Raw genomic sequence first — 16,630 nt, forward strand, 5'->3', positions numbered from 1 at the left:
GGATCAAGGTTAATTCTATTAACAAGTTTAATTCTAAAATCAGTGAAGAGAGAGTTCCTATTAAACTTTAGCTTATTCAGAACGTAGTGAACATTTTTAGAGACTTGCAAGATATGTTTATTCTATGACAGATTAGACATAAAGATAACACCCAAATTTTTCACTTTGCTAACAAAAAGCAAAGGTGTACGGTCAACAATAATCGGAGAAAAAAGAGAAGTATCAATATTTTTAGTGTGAGACTGACTAGCAAAAATAATTGCCTTAGATTTGGTAAGATTTAGTTTGAGACTACATATTCAAATATGGCATTCACATCCCTGAAGATCAATTCGAGGCTACAAAGAATATCTATAGGAGAGCAAGAAAAATAAATTTACAAATCATCAGCAAAGAGCGTGTGGCTTGAAAAAGACAAAACATTATTAATACCATTAATAAAAAGAGAAAATAAAAGCGGACCAAGCATGAAACTCTGAGGAAGTAGCCAATTTCCGGCTTCATCAATTACAGCTTGGAACAGCCAGTTAAATAAAAATAAAACCAAGTGACCATAGAGTCAGAGAACCCAAGTTCTTTTAAGCTTGGTAAGGAGTCGAAGATGCGGAACAGTGTCAAACGCTTTGCTAAAATCAAAAAATACCATGATAGTGATGAGTCCACCATCTATCCCGCCTTGATATCGTTACACACACGTAATAGAGCAGACTGCGTATTAGCTGAAACGATATGCAGATTACTTAGGATCAAAAAGATTATGTTCATTTAAATACTCAACTATTTGATCAGCAACAATCCTTTCAAGGAGTTTAGACATTTCCAATAAGTTGGCAATCGGTCGTGTGTCAAATGGGAACATAGATGTACGAATTTTAGATAGCGGACGAATAAGAGCACGCTTCCAATCAGATGGAAAAGAAAAGAGCTTCAATGAGTTATTAAAGAGATCGATAAGCCAGGACGAAATGCCAGGCCAAGCAATACGTAAAACAAAAAAAGGAATGCCATCAGCACCAGAAGCATAAGAGTGGAGGAGGCTGGCAGCTATAAACTTATAAATCATATTAGGTGTAACAGGAGAAAACGTAAACTCAGGATGACAAGGTGGACAAGTAAAAGAAGAAATACCCGAAATAAAGTCAGAATAACATAGTGGCGAGGCAGAAGAAACCGAGACATAATACAAGTATAATTAAAACGACGTAAAAAAGTAAAAAGGAGAAACTAAGGTGGATTTGACAAGACCAAGACGGGCGAGCTCTCTCCATAGCTTAGCCGGATCAGCGATGTTATCAAGAGAAACAAAAAGAAACTCACTCTTAAGGTGGTAAAGGGGTTCAGAAACAAAAAAAAATCGAATTTTTTTTTATTGCTTAACCCATTACTTCCCAAGCGGACATTTTATAGTCGATTAGTTTTTGGCTCAGAAAAGTGATGAGATCACATGAAAACTTAAAAATATGCTCTTCTACGTAAAAAGAGTTGCTCTTTCAGATTCCGGGGTCAAAATTTCAAAATTTTCTATTGAAAATTAAATATGGCGGCTCAAAGTTGATATAAATTTTTTCATCGACTATTGATGACTTTTTATAGTAGAAAAATTTTGTCCATGACTGTTGTAAACAATTGAAGTGACGGAGTTTGCCTCTTTAAAGTATAAACTATAATTATTAATTGATTTTTTAAGTAGTTCAAGATGGTGGATGCAGTATGGCGTCCAAATACATGGAAATCATATTTTATTGCGATATATGTGTGTGAATAGTCATTTCTCACATTTTCGAGGTCGTTGAGTACGAATCTTTGGTCAATTACTCATTTTTCAAAATGGCGGATACAATATGCCATAAAAATCATACTTTATTAAAAACTATGCCTCCGAGTACTTATTTTATGTATTTGTGAGACCGCTGAGAACAAATTTTGGGTCTGTTTTTTATTTTTCAAAATAGAGGATACAATGTGGCATCAGAATACACGAAAATCATATTTTACTGTAAACTATGTGCGTGGGTAATGATTGTATATGTTTTTGAGGTCGCTGAATACGAATCTTGAGTTTGATTTATATCTTTCGAAAGGCGGATGTAATATGATACACATAGTTCGCAACAAAACTAATTTTCGTGTATTCTGACGCCATATTGTATCCGCCATTTTGAAAAATGACTAATTGATCAAAGATTCGTACTCAGCGACCTCAAAAACGTGAGAAATGACTGCTCATTCACATATATCACAATAAAATATAATTTCCATGTATTTAGACGCCATACTGCATCCACCATCTTAAACTACTTGAACTACTTAAAAAAATCAATTAATAATCACTGTTTATACTTTAAAGAGGCAAACTCCGTCACTTCAATCGTTTACAACAGTCATGGACAAAATTTTTCGAAGTTTTCTACTATAAAAAGTCAATAGTCGATGAAAAAATTTATATCAACTTTGAGCCGCTATATTTAATTTCCAATAGAAAATTTTGAAATTTTGACCTCGGAATCCGAAAGAGCAACTCTTTCTACGTAGAAGAGCATATTTTGTTTTAAGTTTTCATGTGATCTCATTACTTTTCTGAGCCGAAAACCAATCGACTATAAAATGTCCGCTTGGGAAGTAATGGGTTAAATCGATAATATTCTGTCCAGAGAACATATTTCTAAAGCCCTAAGTATGAATAAGCACCGGAACAGTTCAAAATGAGCGCCAAATGCCGGCGTGTCCCGAGCGCTCCTGAACGGTTCGGAGCAGGGCGCTCGGCGCGCATTTTCTACCATCTTTTTTCGCTTTTGAATGTTCCCAAAAGCATAGTAAAGTATACGTGCACACTTCTAGGTGTTTCTAAAGCAACTGAGCGTGTAGATGACTATAGTTCGACATAACCTTTAGAATATAACCGTTAGTCGAGCGTGGCGTTGTTTACTTCGTACAGTGCTCGTGTATTTGATTTTATATATTTGAAATAATGTCTACTTATCCGAAACAAAGCAAAGCAGCTGCAACACGATCAGCAAGGCCAAAAAAACGGAAGTTTCGAGGCAATCGGTTTTCGGAGAGAGGCGACGAGTCTGTTGAAGACAATGCGACCGCACGAAAAATATCTACGGCAACAGCTGAAGATGTAGTCGTCAAATTAAATCTTTTACCGTATTATCGAGTTCGTAAGCGTATTTGCAGCAATTCAAGGGTTCGTTATATGCCGTAATTGCAAGAGAAATATTAACTTTTATGAGACGTGCCCTCGAGGGCTTGGATTTAAAATTGCTGCTAGATGTGTCTGTGGAACGCGCTCGATTAATTCAAGATCATTAATAAATAACGGTTTTGAAATAAACAAACGTACTGTGCTTGTCATACGACTCCTAGGTGTGGATTTGCAAGGTCTAAATTTATTTTGTAACATGATGGATATCGGCAAAGGTATGTGCCAAGACACTTACGAGTCCGTAATAACTCATCTGTATAATGCGTCGAAAATTGTGTTTGATGCTATGTGTTTACGAGTCGTACAGCAAGAGAAAGAAGAAAACGAGAAGAAGGAAAGGCCGCGTAATAATTTTAAAATGTCAGGAGATGGCTCTTGAAAAAAGCGAGGCTTTATTTCTTTATACGGAGTGACAACGTTAATCGCATATTATACTGGAAAAGTTATAGATATTGTTGTGAAAAGCAGTGTTTGTAAAGCCTGTGCTTGTTGGAAAAATAAAGATAACGAAGAGTACATCCAATGGTTTAAAGAACACAAGGACGAGTGTGCATTGAATCACACGGGCAGTGCGGGTAAAATGGAGATGGATGCAATAAAAGAAATGTTTTCGGCATCGGAGGAGAAATACGGAGTGCGGTATCTCAATTATATCGGCGATGGCGACTCAAAAACGTTCAAAGCAGTATTGGATCTAAATCCCTACGGAGATGAGTTTCCTGTTGTGAAAAGTGAGTGCGTCAATCACATTGAAAAAAGAATGGGCACTCGACTGTGCAACGTAAAAAAAGAGAAAAAACTCGGCGGTAAGGGAAAATTGACCGACGGCCTCATTAAAAAAATAACTAAGTACTACAACTTAGCTATAATAAGAAATGTTGACTCTGTAAAAGCGATGCAAAATGATATAATGGCAACTTATTTGCATATGATCTCAACTGAAAATCCAAGGCACGAAAATTGTCCCGAAGACGAAGACAGCTGGTGCAAGTATCGTCGCGTGCAAAGTCTCGGTGAAGAGTACAAATATCCAGCTCCGTTGCATAAAAACGTCGCGGAAGCAATTTTACCGATTTTCCAAGATCTTTCCAGAGAAGATTTACTTGAAAGATGCCTGGGAGAACATACGCAAAATGCAAATGAAAGCTTCAATGCGACGGTGTGGCGGCTCGCACCAAAACATCTTAATTCGGGACGAAAAATTATAGAAATAGCATCTTATATTGCTGCTGGAATTTTTAACGAAGGATTTTTATCAGTTTTTTGCGGATTATGGAAAGCATGGGCTTAGTTATAGGATCAGTCTGCAGAAATTTTTCAAGTCAAATGGACAAAAATCGCACAAATGCCCAAAAGCGTCGCAGTAGGAGCGTTTCACAAATTAGACGATTACATCAAAAACAAAAGCAACTAGAGCAAAATGAGAGATATGAAAAAACTGAGGGCTTATTGTGGACCAGGATGGACCAAGTATGGACCAGGAATAGCCGACTAACGAAAAAAAACCACGTAAGCAATTGTTATTAAGCTTTTATCAGTCTGTTTCCCTCTTCCAAAACTTTAAACGCGATTTTCTTGAAACCATGTTTTCCAAATTTGCGAGCACGATTGAGAGAAAACTAATCGACGGATCCACTTGATTCTTTTTTTAAACAAAAGAATATAAATTTAGTTTCTATGTGAACCTACGATATTAGCTAAATTTAATGTTTGCAAAAAGTTATAAATAAAATAAGGCAAAAATTTTAGGCAAAAATCAAAAATTTCACTTTTATCCGCCATTTTGAAACTTTCATTAGAAAAATTTTCCCAAGTTTTAGGTTCACATATAAACTAAAATCTTTGGGTTTTATGTTTCAGACGATTCTACGTTCAGGCGCTAGAGTGCTCGCAGATTTGAAGAAATTTTTTTAAGGCGCCTGCGTGTTCCAGCTCTAACTTTTGTATATGTCAGCATAATTGTTTATAAAAATTTATTTAAACAGTTCAGTATATGAACAATAAGTGGTAAAAAACGCAAAAAGATTCATCGAGTAGTTTTTCTAAAAAAAATTCATGCAAAAAGGCTTTTTTTGGCCTTCTAAACCCCTTTACCTCCTTAACACGTTTTATATCAAAATTTAGCTGATTTCCTAAAATGTCTATATCTAAGATATCCGAGCAGACTGTTCGAACGCTTGACTTGCGTGTATAAAGTATTACGAGCACGGTTCCTTAGATCCTCAGTGAGCCATCGGGCAGGTGGCTTCCTGATCATAAAAGCTCGGGCAGGCGCACAAACATCAAACACATCACAAAGGGCACGAGAAAGCATTGCACAAGTTTCATGAACATAAGTTTTATCAGACAAATTATTAATAATGGTAAAAGCACTATTAACACTAGCACTAAGAAGTTCAAGGAATTCAAAGTTCACAGTGCGTCTATAACAGCGCCGCAAAATGGAAGGCTCAGTATTGACATGAGTCTTAATAGACAACAAGAGAGAAAAAAGATCATGACCAGCAATAAAAGGACATAAGGATTTGATAAAAGATGAAATTTTGTCACAATCATCAACGATTAAAACATCAAGCCTTGAGTCGGAGATGGCAGTATAAAAGGTGGCATCAGAATGGACGATGTAAAGTGATAGGCTAAACATGAGATTTCGCAAGTAAGTTGCTTTAATTTGATCTGTTAACAAATTACAATTTAGGTTGCCACCAATAATTATATTTTTATACAAGTAAAAGAAACTGGTAAGCGACGCAACAAAATCTTGAAGGAAGTAGCCTTTGGGTCTCCTATAAACGGATGCGAACAATACGGATTCATTGTGTGGTAAGCAAATATCAATAATAAGACATTCAGGTTCGTTAACGTGACACCCGTCAGACATGACAACAATAGATGCTCTGAGCAATTTATAGACATAGCAGGCCACACCACTGCCCATCCAGCCAATTCGATCATTACGAATTAAAAAATAATCATCCAAGGCGACAAGGTCGTCAGAGATGCCCGCATTGAACCAAGTTTCAGAGACAGAAATTATGTGATATAAATTGCTATTAAAATGTAATCTGATAAAATCAATATGGTCGCGCAAGGAAATTCGCATTAAATTGAGCAATACAAAACTGATATCTAGAGTTCATGCGACAACGTGAGACGAATGTCGAGGAGCGAACAGGGTGCATACGTCAAATAAACTTATCCAGATCAACTTTAGAGTTTATGTGAATAATCGGCTCGCCGTTAGAGCGTCTGACATAAATATGATCCTCTTTGACCCAGACATACGCATAAGATTTATTTTTAGCCATATGCTTAGTTAATTGAAGCAACTTATAGATATCTTTAGGGAGAAACTCATTTACGTGAACGCTCCGGTCAGGGCCATTGGGGCAAATATCTTTCTGAACAAGCGTACGCCGCACACAGTTCTTGGTTATAACAATATCTCAAATCGCACGCGAGGCTAAAGTAACAATGATCGAGCCTGTGGTGGAGATAGGCAATGGTCGATCACGAGCTGCCACAGGTCGAGTCTTATGAACAACAACCCTTACATCCAGAATGTGGCAAGACAGTTCAGGAATATTAAGAGCCGTAAACATATTGCAAGCACAAGCCATGAGAGTGATGGGCATTACAGTTGGGACATCGGAAAGAAATAAGCGAATTCTCTCTATATAGATAGAGAGAAAAAGAGAGAGAAAGAGAGAGAGAGAAGAATTAAGAATTAAAAAGATTCTGTATTAATATAATAGAGAATAGTATTATAATTTAATTTATATTATAATTAAATATATTATAATTAAAAATTTAATTTAAAATATTCATTAAATATATTATATAATAATTCTTTTTCTACTTAAAATATAATTATTTTCTTTTATCAATATAAAGTGTTTATTATTTAATTTTAAAGTTTAAAAATATAATATAATATATATTATTCCAACATAAAGTTATAATTATTTAATTTTATTAATTTAATTTACAGTTGTATTATTTAAACTAATAAAATATAATCTTAAATACAGTTGTAGTTTATAATTTTTAAGATTTGTGTTTCTTTTACTGTTGATGTATAAAATAAAGAAATTCTAATATTAATGTAAGTTTAAAATATAATATAATATTATAAGAAAAAGTAAAATTATTTTCAAACATGCACGAAAAAAAAACTACATTCGAGACATAAATTGTTTGTAAATAAACTAAATATAAATACAGAAAAAATGTAAGTGCAACGTTCATTATAAAAAGGCTAAATAGCGCACGAAACGCAGGCAATGTAATGTTCTAGTATAATAAAAAACTTACAGGTTCTGTCCTTCCATTTCCATCCTTGCCCAAAGAACGACCTTCGAACCAACCCATTTTCGAAAGCAATTTGAATCCTTTATTGTCCTTTGTTATTGATCTAGTTAATTAAATAATTATAGTAAAACTTATTATATAAATTATTTACATAAGACGCACAGCCAGTCACTTTTACATTTAATTTACATTTACAATCAGCGATACTCACGTGTGAACAGAACTTTGTTGTGTCTTAGCGTGAGGATCCGACGAACCTACATACAGCCGTCTAGCTTGTGCTCTATCTTGGTAACCTGAAGCTAATTGACCACTAGACACAACATTATCCTTTTCAATTCCAAATTTATGTTTTAGACGTCGCAACTCTTCTTTATAAAGTTTTGTCTTCAAAATTTTATTTTCATTGAGATTAATGTTTTGTTGAACAAGACCTGGTTCGCAATGACCACAAGTTTCATTTCCGTGATGAATATGACACAGTAATTTCGTTCCACCAATTTTTATAACTGATCCATGCGTTATTTCATAAGGCTCAGATTCCTGTTTAGCTACTGACAATCGTTTACCATTTATAAAAGTACCATTTCTTGAACCGGAATCTATCACTTGATACTGTTTCTTAGTTTCATCGTATATAAAACGTGCATGATACTGTAAATACATATAATTACAATATGAATAAGATAAACAGAGTATCGTAATAAAAACTAATTTTTGAGAAATTACTTTCAAATAATAAAATACTATACGTATAAGAGAATAAATTTCAATAAAAATTTATATAGTAAATTAGCAAAAATATACATAAAAATTGAAAATAAACAAAATTATTTATATGTACAAAAAAATTAAATATCTCAAATAATTTGAATTACGCCCACTAAAATTGTAGGATATCTCAAATTATGTTTAATATGTACACTAAGGCCGGTATTCATAGACAAATATATTTTAAGATTGTCTTAAGTACTGCCTTAAGATGTTATCAACCAATCAGAGAGCCGTATTAATACATATTTTAAGACATTACTTCAAACGGATCTTGAAATAAGACTCAACTATGAATACCAGCCTAGATGACACCCTCTTATTTAATCTTTAACATAAATTACAATAACAACAGAAATGGAATCTTTATATTGCACTGTAATAAATATACAGGGTATCCCAAAACATACTGGTCAACGCTCGTAAAAAGGTAGAAGGGATCAAGATAAACATAAAAGTCCAATATTGTCTTGAGTTAGGTGCAATAATCGAGATATTAACGTATGGAATCGGCAAATAATTTAATTAATTTCTATCGTAATTGTGAACAGTAAATTAATGAAAGCTTATTATACATTCACGATAGATCTTTTCTTCTGTGTTATGGCTCGAGCGGATCGAGCTCTTCTCTCGGCGCGCTCTCATTCGCATAATTTGAAAAATTAATACCTCGATTATTGGTGGACCTAACCCAAGACCTAATTCAAGACCTAACCAAAGGCAATATTGGACTTTTATGTTCATGTCGATCCCTTCTACCTTTTTACAAGCGTTGGCCAGTATGTTTTGGGACACCCTGTATAATGTTATCATAAAATATAAATTATAGATTTCATGTATCACATTATAAATGTTACTAAATAAAATTAAAGATAAGTAATAAAAAATAACATACTACTTTTGTTTTTTGATAATATATTTCAATAGTTTAACTTTTCATAAACAAACTGAATTCTGTTGACCTAGGTAAGGAGAGCCTATAAGAGTCAAAAATAGCCTATATGTGTAACTGACTAAATTTTATTTATATGAAAGAGTAATGAATATATCACTTCCGAATAAAAGGGCCTTAACTAAGAAGCCATTTGAAAAGGGCGCGTTGCTTAAAATAACAGATAGAAAATAATACAAAAATTTTGGTTATTATTTTCAATGGTGATTTTGAATCACATATTTCGTATGGCACTTGCGAAATTTGACATAAACCGAGTCGTATCTGATATTGTCATATCCATTACAAATGATGTGTTTCTTAACTAATCTTTTGCCTCTCATATACTTTATAACATTTAATAATAATAATAATTGTTTTTCTATGTGAATTTAATAAGAATATGTTATGATAAAACAAAGTTCTTATCATAAATGACATTTATTATTAATATGAATAAAAAAATGTATAATGTATATGACTCTACGGTGTTTTATCTACGTAAATGTAATCCTATGATATTTTATTTAAGTGTGTATATAATTCTATCTAAAGTATCTAAACTTATCGATGTTTGTATGCAGTGATATCCTATCTGCGTGTGTATGCACGTCTATCATATTCTATTTACGTGAGCATGTAATTTTATAATATTTTACATACGTGCGTATGTAATTGTACCTACAAGTACATATATGCGACTCTATGATATTCTATCTAAGTATGTATATAATTCTATGTAAACCTATCTACGTGTGTAGCTCAGTGATATAAGTTATCTAGGTGTGTATGCACCTCTATCATCACAAAACAGTAGTGTCTCGCGCCAAGTGAACGCGCAGCGCAAGATCATCCCGTGTATATATACGCGAGTACGCGACTTGCGACCTAAGATTATCAGATTTCAATAACGACTAAACCGATCAAGTTCTAACTAGACTCAATAGAAAACTTGGGTTTGATTTGTATAAGAAAACTGTTTCTATTTTTACTCTACGTGCCTTACGAATGGAGATATTGTGACGCAAAAACGAATTTTAAATTTTTCATGTAAGATACGTCATCGTCGTCCATGTCCAGTACATAAATTCAACAAGAAGGGCATTAAGATTTACCTGTGACAGGTCTCTTATAAAGTGTTAATGTACACTATGTATTGATATGATAAATCGCTGTTCGTGATATGATCGCTTTGTGAGAATAAACAATATTAAGTGATATATTTGTAAATCGTACGGTTAATAATTTCTTATAAGAAAAGTCTCGTAGATCCGATGAGAAGTGCACGTTCGTTGTCGAATATATGCTTTGACGTTAGCAGACAAGTCCACAGCGAGTTTCACAGCGATAATGTGACAGTTCGAGATTAATGATGTGATGTGCGCAAGGTTAGTGGCGAGTAAGTTTTTGTTTAGCTTCTGTATGCATATTACATTGCGGAGGAAGACTGTAGTATAACCATATATGTAATAAGACTATATTGTTAACGTCGGACTTATCCCATAAGAAAAATGGGTGAAATCAAAGAGAAATAGACGTAGTAAAAATCATGTACCTGCGTCGTTATACGCAAGAGTGGCACATGGTTAGTAGACACGCGCGGGGCGTGGACCGGGAACGATTTTTGCGCGTGCGTAAAACTGTCAAGGTACATCAAATAGCACCGTAATGTTTTCACCCTCTTCCGACCCCAATATATGAGTATTAGATACAGCAATATACAAGATTGAATCATACTTTATAAAATTTTTTAAATTTTTCCTATAGTTTTTACACGTTGAAAAATGCACCGGGTCTCACAAACTTCCCCTTACGGTCAAAAACACTCTTACGGTGTGAGAGGTAATTTCTGGAGTACAGAAATGGATAAAATATGACTTATAATAAAATTAAAAAAATTTTTTTTTTTTTAGTTGGACTATGATACAAATTGATTGCATTAAAGTATATTTTTATGATATGGTATTAACAATTTTGTACAATACAAAAACATAAATAGATAAAAATTTTACATTAAATTTGATTAATCGTGAGAATCAAGATTTTCTAGAAATATTGACATAAATCATGATAAACTTATTTGTATACAATGTTACAGAATAACTTTTAATAAAATTTCTATGTAAAAAAATATATTAACTGACATAAACTTTTTCATATTCAACATTATTAAAAAAAATAATATTATAAAATATTATTAAATTACATTGGAAGTCAATGTAACGTCATAGTGTAACGTTATTAGTGTATTATACGTCATATTAATTACCATAGAAATTTTATTTGATTGAATAAGATCCAATCATAATTTTCGCTTCAATTTAAGTTTACAGCACTGCCGAAATAGTTTTGATTTACACTTCAAATTTTAAACATATTGAAACAAAAAATTAATATACACATTAGATAAAGATATCTCAGGCCTTCTTTAATCTGAGTATATTTTTCTAAATATTAAGTTATCTAAGTATATCATTAATTTTATGACCTATACAAATCGCGAGTCAAACGTTCAGTTACACGTAGCAACTCGCTGAAAAAATAACTTTTTTAATGTATAATATTGGTAAATTTATGTTATCAAATTGTAACAAGTACAAACTGTACCCTGTTACAAGAATATATTTAGTTTTAGCAGACGTAATGTTTAATATATTAAGCCATCAATGCATTTGAATGCTTCTTTACTTAAGAATTTTTCTTTTATAGTTATTTTTATCAAAATAAAAAATAAGAATTTATCGAAACGGAAAGTACTTTTTAAACAATGTTTATAGTTTAGGTTAGGTTTTTATTGTTTCCCCTCAGAGTTATAATTCAATTACAAAAAAAAACACCTTATAACTGACTTATTCTATCTTACAACTATAACTAACTTATCCTAAAAGTGCTGCCGCATGCCAGTTGCCTGTTCATGCATCAACACCCTATCCCTGCATACACACACACACACACGCACACGCACACGCACGCACACGCACACGCACGCACGCACGCACGCACGCACACACACACACACACACACACACACACACACACACACACACACACACACACACACACACACACACAGAGAGAGAGAGAGAGAGAGAGAGAGAGAGACACGCGCACGCGCACTCCCTCGATCGGACTTCCGCTTCCTCTTGCATTATTATTCTTTCTCTCAACTTCTTTACTTATCTTATAGTCATCTACATTGTAGTCAGGTACATCTCCATTCTCTCCTTATCATTCATTCTCTTCTTCCCTCCCTTTATTCTTTCCATTTCCCCCTATTCTCTTCTCCCACCTTTCCTTTTCCCCCAACCTCATCCACCATTTCCCTACCCCTCATCTCTCAACACCCTGCCTACCTCCTCCCTCTGCTCCCCAATCTCTACACCTTTCCCATACGTGTTCCCAGCTTTCTATTTCTCCTCCACATAACCTACACATCCTTTCTTCCTCCATTTCCCAGTACCTACTCTCCCTTATCTCATTCCCTAGTCTAAATTTCGCTACCCTTTGCCACCTACTTCCCCCCAACCATTCTTCAAATATTCTGGAACTCCTTTATCCTTTATTTTGATGTACCATCTATTATAGATCTCAACTCCCTTATCTTCCTCCATCTGTCCCTCCTCTGCCTTTCTTTTTTTACAACCTTTTTTACCTTTTCACCCGCATTCTCCTCACACCTCCGCCTCCTCCATTCCTACCCCTTTACTCTCAAAAAAGACTTTACTCTCCTTTCTTTCCTCCTCCCATCCCATCCTAACCTTCCATCTTTCCCTTATCTCCATTAAACACTCTTTCGCCAACACACTTCCCTTCCCTTCCATCAATCTCTCCTCAAAATTCCACGCTCTTTTCCCTGCTCTTCCCTCTAATTTGTCCCTCTGTAGCTCCTTCCTTATCATATACCCCGGTATTTTCCCTTCCATTCCTAGTACCCACCTTAGGTATCTTTCTTCTAGTCTCTCCACCTTTTCTCTCTTTTTCCATCCCCAAATTTCCACCCCATAACTCATAATAACTGTCCATACTAGTTTATCAAATAGCCATATTTTCCTTTCCCAATCCTTTCCAAATTTCATCTTTCCAATTCCTCACACCTGTCCTATCATATTCCGCATGTCCCCTTCCTCCTTTGCCATTAACACTATATCATCTGCACAAGCTAACGTAATACCCTTTTACTTTCCAACTCTATCCCTCCTCATTTCACTCTATTCATTTTTTCCTTTAAATCTGCTATTAATACATTAAATAAAATCGGACTTAATGGGCACCCCTGTCTTAACCCTCTCGCTATTCAAAATTCTCTGCTAACCTTCTCCCCCACCCTTACTCTGCTCTTTGTTTCTCTCAACAATTCTTCAACTTTCATTACCAGTTCCTTTTTAATTTCTCTCTCTCTCATTGTCCTACATAATACTTTTTCATCCACTGTATCAAACGCTGCTTTTAAGTCCACAAATAGCGCTACCAGTCTACCTTTTCCCTTTTCTATTTGCTTATTAATCAGGTAATTCAGAACGTATATGTTATTTATCGTTCCCATTCCCTTCCTAAAGCCTGTCTAATTATGCGAGATTATCTCTTTTCTATCTCTTCCTTTAGCCTTTCTGCTAGTATTGCCGCGTATATTTTGTATGCCGTTGGCATCAGTATCATCCCTCTATAATCCCGCACTACGTCCCCCTCTCTCTTCTTCAAAATGGGAACCACTCCCTCTTTCCATACCTCCGGCCATCCTTCTCCTTTCTATATTCTATTGCAAAAATTCCAAATCCAATTTTTCATCCTTTTACCCTCATACTTCCATACCTTATTTGCTACTCCATCTACCCGCTGCCTTTTTTCCTTTCAACCTCCTTATTATTTCTTCCACTGCCTCTCTTCTTATCTTTTCTTCATCCCTCTCTCTCCCTTCCTTCTTCCCTCGTCATTCGCCCTTCTACCCCTCCCAGCAAGTCCATAAAATAATCTCTCCATTCCCTTCCCTCAATCCCCTCATTCCCTCTTTCCCTTCTCTCCCTATTTACTATCTCTCACAACTGTCCCTGTTTTTGTCTGCTGAACTGTCTTTACCCTTTCTGCTTCTTCCCTTTTTTTCCTCTTACATAACTCTCGGTATCCTCTTTTCATTCTTTTATATTATTGCTCCTTTTCTCTCCCCTCCTCCACTCCCTTTCCTTCTTGCTATCCTCTTGCCCACCCTACATTCCTCGTCCTACCACCCCCTTCTTACCCCTCCTAACTCCCCTTTCCTTCTCTACTTTCTCTACCGTTTTTTTAACCCTACCCTCTAACTTTTCCCATTCCTCTTGAATCCCATCTTCCACCAACCGTACCTCCTCCATTTCCCTTCTAAACATCTCCGCCTCCTCCTCATTTCATCATCCTCTCCATTCCCTTCTTTCTTTTTTTCTTCCTTCTTCCCCCCCCCATCCTTCCGCCTACGAGCGTCACCACAGAATAATGATCCGAGTCTTCTCTCCTATTTCTAACCTAACAATCTTATTTCCTCATTTTGTATAACGTAATCAATAACTATATTTCCCCTACTTCCCGTATACGTAAACCTCCCCCTCTTCATCCCCTTTAATCCCACCAAACTAAAGATACTCCATCCCCCTCCTCCACAAATTCCACTAATCTTTCCCCTCCCTATTTATTTTCTTATTCTTCGATCTTCTCCCCTTCTCTTCTCCTTCTCTCTCCCTCTCCCCCCTTTCCGCCTTCCTCCCCTTTCCTCCGTTCTCGCATTAAAATCCCATCTCCATTAGCCTCACTACCCCCTCTTCTCTCTTTTCTACCGATTTCTTTGAAGCCTGTAACACTCTTTCTATATCATTAACATATACTCCTACTATTCCTCAGTCTTTCCCTTTCCAATTTTATCCTCCCCACAATCATCTCCACTTCCGTCTCTATCTCCATCACCTTTTCCATCAACTCCAATTTTATTCCCATTAAAATACCCCCCCATCACCCTTCCTTTCTTGTTCTTCCTTCCCGCGAACTGCACCCTCCATTTATATCCTTTCAGCATATTCCTTTTCAACTTCTTTCACTTATTTTCCTCCACCCATGTCTCCAACAACACTATCACCTCCTATCTCACTAATTCCTTCCAAAAATCTGTCTGTTTGCCAATCCTGCCACGTTCCAGAAACATACCCTCTACTCCTCTCTACTCTCCTTTCTCCTTTCCTCCCCCCTCTATCGCCCAACTCTACCTCTTCCTTTCTCTCTCTTCCTACTTCCTTTCCCCCTTTTGTTCATCTTCCCTTACTTTACCTTCTTGGTTTCTTAATACCTCCTCGCCTTCATCCCATACCCACAACTCTCTATCAATGTTTATTTTTTCATAACGTACCTATGCTCTTCTCTCTCTCTCTCTCTCTCTCTCTCTCTCTCTCTCTCTCTCTCTCTCTCTCTCTCCCCCCTCCCTCCCCCCCTCTCTCTCTCTCCCCTTGCTATTTCTTCCAACCTCCATTTCATCTTCCTTTTCATGTTAAATCCTCCCCTATCTTTTCCTATCTTCCCCTCAGTATCTTTTTCTTATTCATTACTTCTCTCTTCTGCTCTTCATTTTCTAATTTTACCAACATGTCTCTCCCTTCCCCCCCCCCCCTACTCTACTCACCTCCAATTTTGCTTCTACTCCTATCTCATTTAACAAACCTTTCATAGCTTCTCTCTTCTTTCCCTTAATCTCCTTAATCTCCAGCCCCCTAATTATCAGGTTCTTCCTTCTCTCTTTTCTCTACCTTATTTCCCAGTCCCTCTCTAACCTCCTCATTCTTTCCTCTTCCTCCTCCTTCCCTATTTCTATCTCTCTCCCCTCCTTCCATCTCCACTCTCTTCCTGCCATCTTTTATCTCTTTCCATTTGCTCCCTTCTCATCATTTCCATTTTTTTCTCTAAGACATTCAACCCCCCTCTTACCCCTTCATTCCCTCTCTTTTGATCCTGCCACATATTTTCCATCATCCTTTTTATATCCTCTATTCTCCCTCATACTTTCCTCCCCCTCTTTTCCATCTTTTCTACCTTCCTCTCCTACCTCCTCCCTCCCCCCCCCCCTACCATCGTCGGGGACCTCGGTGTTTTTTTACTCCTATGAAATGGACTCCCCCCTCCTCCTTTTTCTCTTCGTCCGGCCTCTCTCTTTTTCTTTTCATATATTCATCTATACGTGCTCCCTATGCTACTACGTTTCTCCCTCTGTTTCTTCTATAACATATTACCTATTCCTAGTTCTCTCTCCATGATTGCGCTCTCTAGGTTACTCCTTCCGGCCACACTCTTCCTCTCTATCTACTTATACTCTATATCTAACTGTCACCTACTCTTCTTTTATCTTCCCTCTTACCAACTTTTATTCCATGCTCTACCTTATACTTCGCTATCTACTTTTT

The 16,630-nt window shown here is 35.9% G+C and overlaps 1 protein-coding gene across 7 annotated transcripts in view; it reads right to left on the reverse strand.

Moving 5' to 3' along the window:
* The window catches only part of LOC105837671 (angiogenic factor with G patch and FHA domains 1), a 125,419-nt gene that overhangs the window by 77,502 nt on the left and 31,287 nt on the right, over positions 1 to 16,630 (reverse strand). For 4 of the 7 annotated variants that reach the window (XR_004963954.1, XM_036289196.1, XM_036289197.1 and 1 more), the window contains exons 6-7: positions 7,731 to 8,173; positions 7,523 to 7,622 (exon numbers count right to left, since the gene is read on the reverse strand). Coding sequence is in view for 3 of the 7 variants with exons in the window: in XM_036289196.1 (XP_036145089.1) it covers positions 7,523 to 7,622; positions 7,731 to 8,173 (543 nt within the window). In the remaining 4 variants the exon portion in view is untranslated. Of the gene's footprint in view, positions 1 to 643; positions 720 to 778; positions 899 to 7,522; positions 7,623 to 7,730; positions 8,174 to 16,630 lie in introns of all 7 variants that reach the window. The other 3 variants (XR_004963953.1, XR_004963956.1, XR_004963955.1) reach the window with 1 other exon arrangement.

Source organism: Monomorium pharaonis, chromosome 6, assembly GCF_013373865.1.
Source record: "Monomorium pharaonis isolate MP-MQ-018 chromosome 6, ASM1337386v2, whole genome shotgun sequence".
Lineage (NCBI taxonomy): Eukaryota > Metazoa > Arthropoda > Insecta > Hymenoptera > Formicidae > Monomorium > Monomorium pharaonis.